Source organism: Penaeus chinensis, chromosome 8, assembly GCF_019202785.1.
Source record: "Penaeus chinensis breed Huanghai No. 1 chromosome 8, ASM1920278v2, whole genome shotgun sequence".
Lineage (NCBI taxonomy): Eukaryota > Metazoa > Arthropoda > Malacostraca > Decapoda > Penaeidae > Penaeus > Penaeus chinensis.
In genome coordinates, this window is record NC_061826.1 from 37,919,339 (window position 1) to 37,924,662 (window position 5,324).

A 5,324-nucleotide genomic window follows, 5' to 3' on the forward strand; every position below is an offset into this window, starting at 1 on the left:
TTAGGTTTTCTTTTTTTTACTGTATATATCATATTAGATTCCTCAACTTCACTTTGCTGTCATAAAAATAATGGTATATACATACACATAAATACAACATTAAATAAATTATGAGGATCCTGCAAGCAACAGCTGTAAATGAGGACTGTCAGGCTTCTCACATATCATAAGATTTGGTCACACTGGGCACCAATACTGCTAACCTATCTTTTGCATCGTAAAAATTATGCACTATATAAACTGGAAAAAGTAACAAACTATTATTACACTGTCATGAAGCTAAATTTATTTTGAGAATGCCTGCATTAAAGAAACTGGGAAATTATAATCGCAAATGTGAAGATTTGTATTACTAGCAGCAATGGACACTGATTAAAAGTATTATTTGGAAAATCAGTATGCTAATACTAGGTCAGGGTGTGTCTGTACTTGGCCCTTCCTTGAGAAGCCAATACAGCTCCTTCAACACACACTCACTGTAAGAACTATCATATGATCACAGTTATGGTATAGTAAGTCTGTTGATGAACCATAAAGCATCAGCATTTAAGGGTCACATTGTAATAAAATGAATTTCTGTAATAAAGCTCTAAAAAATATTCCCCCTTGACCAACACCTGACAGTTTCCTTTGAAGTGTTCCTTAAAAGATAAAGAAATCAAACACGCGAGATTTCTGTTTTGCCATTGAAAAATAAATATATGATAATGTACAAGACAATACTTTATCAGCAGCAGAAAAAAACAAGCAAAAGAGTTAAAATAGTTTGGTGTACGTACCCCTGCACCCACTTTTTTCATTTTCTTTTTTTATATGAAGACAAAAATATGCAACAAGGGAAGAATTTGGGGAGAGTGGAGTACCAGAAACATAAGAGATAGAAATACTTATATATGAAGCTAGCACCTTCATTCCTACTATCCGGTGGATTTTGAAAGGTGGCATCTATTGCGACAGGAAAAATCAATTTAAATGTTATTAAATTTCAGCCTAATGTATGGTCTTTGAACTGAACACTCTTATTGCCAGAACATTAATATTAAGATTTTTGTGGATCACCGAGCAACAGACAATAGTCTACCATTGCATTAAAATCAAGTTATTTGTAGATGCTTTACGGACTGACAAACTAGATATTGCACTTTCAAGGAGAAAGATGTGAAAAATTGCCACATTACCTAACATTTCTCACTGGTCAACTGTCACAATGCACTCATCTGCATAGATAAGCATATACATTAAGGACTTGTTCATGCAATCACAAAAGCTTGGATGGCCCTTACAGCCATACAAATAAAGACATGTTGTATTGCAGGTAATACATATATCTTACCATCAAATTAATGCCCCCAGATAACTTTAAAAACAATTTTAATGGATGTACTAATAGTTCATCCACAGACATGTGTCTAAATTGCTTTTACTGATTATCTGCATCAGGCTGGCAACCTTGAAAATAAAATGATGAAAAATGGTAAGTTGCCAATGCTCTGCAAATGTTAGAGTAAATTTAATACCATAAAATGGAGTCAAATACATAATAGTATCTATCCTCTACTGATATAAAGATTAAGGGAATATCAAGTTCATAAGTGTGCCTTAAAATACTACAATGATGGATATTCTTTTTCCAGTCCAGCTAGAAAGCTCAACAATGAATCAAACACTAAACTTGTATTCTCTTTACCCAAACACGTGAATCACAAAGTTTGGAATGAATGGATGGATGAACAATCATTATGTATCATCTGACCAAGATTGTTGTCATAGCTACCCTGTGCGATGCAGGTCACATTGCATATCTTTTCTTCATAGCTCATGATTCAACTTTCCAAGTATGACAAATAAAATAATTAAATCTTGTTAAATCAACCAACCAAAGGCATTGCCAGAAAAGGAAAGTTTATCAATCAATATCCATTTATTATTATAAAAAAAAATAGTATTTCACAAGAGATCAAATCCACTGGATGACATACAAACTAAAAATCTTTTGAGTCAAACTTACTTTCTGCAACTCTGGGCAATAACTTGAATCAACCACTATGTAGTTAGTCAAGGTCCCTAAACTGTACAACTCTCACACAGAATTCGCTTAAATGGGTGAAGGGGCAACTAAAAATGAAATATTTGGTCAGCTTGTGTTATACATGTGAAAACAAGGATAATGTTATGTTTCATGAATATTTGCAGATATGACTGTAGCCACAGTCCTCAACTAGAACTTTCTAAACAAAATGCCAGGTTGCAAATGCAATTTAACCATGGAAAAAAATATGCTAAAGAAATTGATATAATGCCCCATTAATATCTTTTGGCCACTGAGTTTTGCTTAGCATAATGAAAGGTTTCAGACCTGTACTTTACTTTTAATGTTCTGGAAGCAATTGTTTCTATTTCAATACACATGTATCAAGGATCACTTTGATTCAGCTTTATGGCAATCATATCCACACGCATTCCTAATAATGGGGCAATATCTTACTTATATTGGAAGTTTAATTTCCTTTGATGGAATTAATAAACAATTTCGCTCATCTTGCAAAACCTATGGGATGACAGTCGTGACCAAAGCATCAGTTCAATTTAGATTCACGAACCTTTGTTTCCTTTTAACTGTATACAATCTATAATGATAAGAAGAAAAAGCAGATAAGCCACAAGCTTTGAAGGAGTATTTACGAGAATTGTAAGTACAGTTCAGCCTGAAGCTTATGTAGAAACTGTTATTTCTTAGTCCTACAAAGTACAGGACAGCAGCAGAACCAAATTATGAAGTGCAAACCTTTTTCTAAAAGATTTTCAATCTATGAGGAATTAAATATCAATAACTGAAGCACAGAAGAATTCTACAGAAAAATAATTTACAAAATCAAGTGTTCCTTTAAGTATTTTTATATATATAAAACAATTCTTTACATACAGTCATACTGTGAAGCTGAATGTTTATATGTAAAGCAATACAAAAGTAAAGGATGATGAAGATGAAACGAAAGTGAAGGAAATGTACTTCTGACTTAACACTATAGTGGTAACATTTTTACCAGAAGTTAACTTTATCCAAATCATTTCTGAATACTTCAAAACAATTATATATAAAAACTCTAAATGCCAATTTTCAACATTCACAGAAATCATTCAATTTCTGTAACTATCTCTATACGAATTATTATTCAAAATTTAAACCTGGAATATCAAAAGTTGTAGATGAATTACAAGATGAGTAGACATCTAAAGAGCCACTTCGCCTCGAACATTTCTCGTGCTACAAACAACTCCAGTCACTCAACCCTGCTCATTTCTCTGGTATATCAGTACCCAAACATATATAACAATGACATGCACAATTTCTGGCAGCATAGGCTGTCTTTTGGACAGACGATTTTGATTGTTCCACTTGACACAGCATATACCAGAAAAAGGTCAGTGTGGAAGAAACTGCGACACTTTTAATATGAAAAATATTAAGAAAATATAGACTACCTAGGTAACAAGTCTGTATGACAACAACACGTGAACTTCAACTCTTCACAAATGGCTTCACTGCATACTCCTCATGCTGCTGATGTTCTCAATCAAACAGAGTCCAATGTTCACTGTCTAATCATTAGTTCCAACTTTTTTTTTTTTTTATCAAAATTGATCACAGAAAATCCAATCATTTACAAAATTTCCAATATGCTATTCGTTCCAAACAGTTCAACAAGTCTGCCTAATGACTGGGTAGAAATGAACATACAGCCTTTGATCGTAGAACAGAGTATTCAACCATACTTGTATAAAAATTTGTGTCATTTAATCATATTCACAAAATCACATATGCTTGTTTCAAAACCATGAACGTCATTTAAAACAGTAGATGAAATGAAATATATTTATCCATGAAAATAAGAAGTCTTGAAATATATATGAACTTAAATTGTTATCAATTTCAAAATTACTATTCGTATTTACTACAGGGAAATTAAGTCATGGATACTCCTAACATTTGTCGACATTTCTCATAGACAACATAGGAGATGCTGACAGCCGGAGCAACCTTCATAAAGTTTGGTGTGATGCCGCGATAAAGGCCAGTGGGTCCCTCTTTGGCAATAATGTGACGGAACAGTCCAGACATTGTGATTGGCTGGTTGTGGACCACTCCAGGGGCTATAACTGCAATGGCAAAATGGAAATATAAACAATGTGAAAAATTTATCAATGAATATGGAATTTGTTTGTTATGCAATGAACACCTGTCTTCTTAAAGAATATTTGTACATAACTGGTAAAAAGCAGAATGTAAAAATTTACATAAAGACCAAAGTACACAAAAATAAATTGTGAAGCAGTCAATCTCCATATTACCATTAATACTTCTTCAAGAATTGGACAGACAGGATCAAATCATTTCTACTTTTCACAGGCAAAACTAAAATAGCTCGATCCAAAGTCAATTACACATTCTTGCAGGACATACCTTGTGCTTGTAGCCTGGTGCGAACAAGAGCCAGAGGGTAGGACGCAACCTGACCACACGATGAAGAGAATGCTCCACATGCAATAATGGCTAGAACTGAGGGGTTCCTGCCATCTGAATATTGCTCCATATAAGATTTTTTTAAGGTTTCATATATGGCAAGGTCAATACCCGCATATGGTATAATCCCTAGAATGTTGGGGATGTAACCTCTGTAGAATGACCTTACACCCTCCGTCTTATAAATTTTGACAGCTGCATCTGCTATGCTCTTGTATTGGCCAGTTTTTCGGAGTGCTAATCTGGTCTTCAAAACCTGTCCAAGAAAAGAAACCAGTAAACAACAATAGCCTTATTTTCCTATAATGGCAAATCTTCCTTCAAGATATACAAAACAATCTACAGAGAAATGAATATGTAATCAATTTAATAACTCAGTACCTAAGACGCACATTACTGCTATCTTACCTCGAGCGGATATATTACAGACTGTGAAAAACCTCCAGCGAAGGAGCCTGCCACAAAGCGCTCATATATGGTCAGCTCTCTCTCTTTGCTGCCACCAAACTGCAACACCATGCGCTTGGCTTGCTCATAAGCAGCAAACTTCAGGGCAGACTCTGGCGCAATCTTCAAGACATTGATTCCATTACCTCGCCACAGACTTTTGACACCTCCTTCCTGAAGCATGTACTTAAAGCAGTTGGATAGACCGTGAAACTGTTTCGCTCCATGAACCTGCAGAGAGACCAAACATTAGCAAGGAATTTGAAAATACTACCTATGATTATACAGGTCAAGAACAGTGCTAAGGATGCCTAGCAACTCATTACTCAATCTTACCTGCAGAAATACTTTGAGT

General features: G+C 34.6%; 1 protein-coding gene across 3 annotated transcripts in view; it reads right to left on the reverse strand.

Moving 5' to 3' along the window:
• Positions 1 to 5,324, reverse strand: part of LOC125028235 (calcium-binding mitochondrial carrier protein SCaMC-2-B-like) — a 20,684-nt gene continuing 15,360 nt past the window's right edge. For all 3 annotated transcript variants that reach the window (XM_047617641.1, XM_047617642.1, XM_047617640.1), the window contains 4 exons: positions 5,306 to 5,324; positions 4,931 to 5,200; positions 4,463 to 4,778; positions 1 to 4,158 (listed from right to left, as the gene is read on the reverse strand). The exon at positions 5,306 to 5,324 is cut by the window's right edge and continues 140 nt beyond it. In XM_047617641.1, coding sequence (XP_047473597.1) covers positions 3,965 to 4,158; positions 4,463 to 4,778; positions 4,931 to 5,200; positions 5,306 to 5,324 — 799 coding nt within the window. In that variant the 3' untranslated portion in view covers positions 1 to 3,964. The remainder of the gene's footprint in view (positions 4,159 to 4,462; positions 4,779 to 4,930; positions 5,201 to 5,305) is intronic.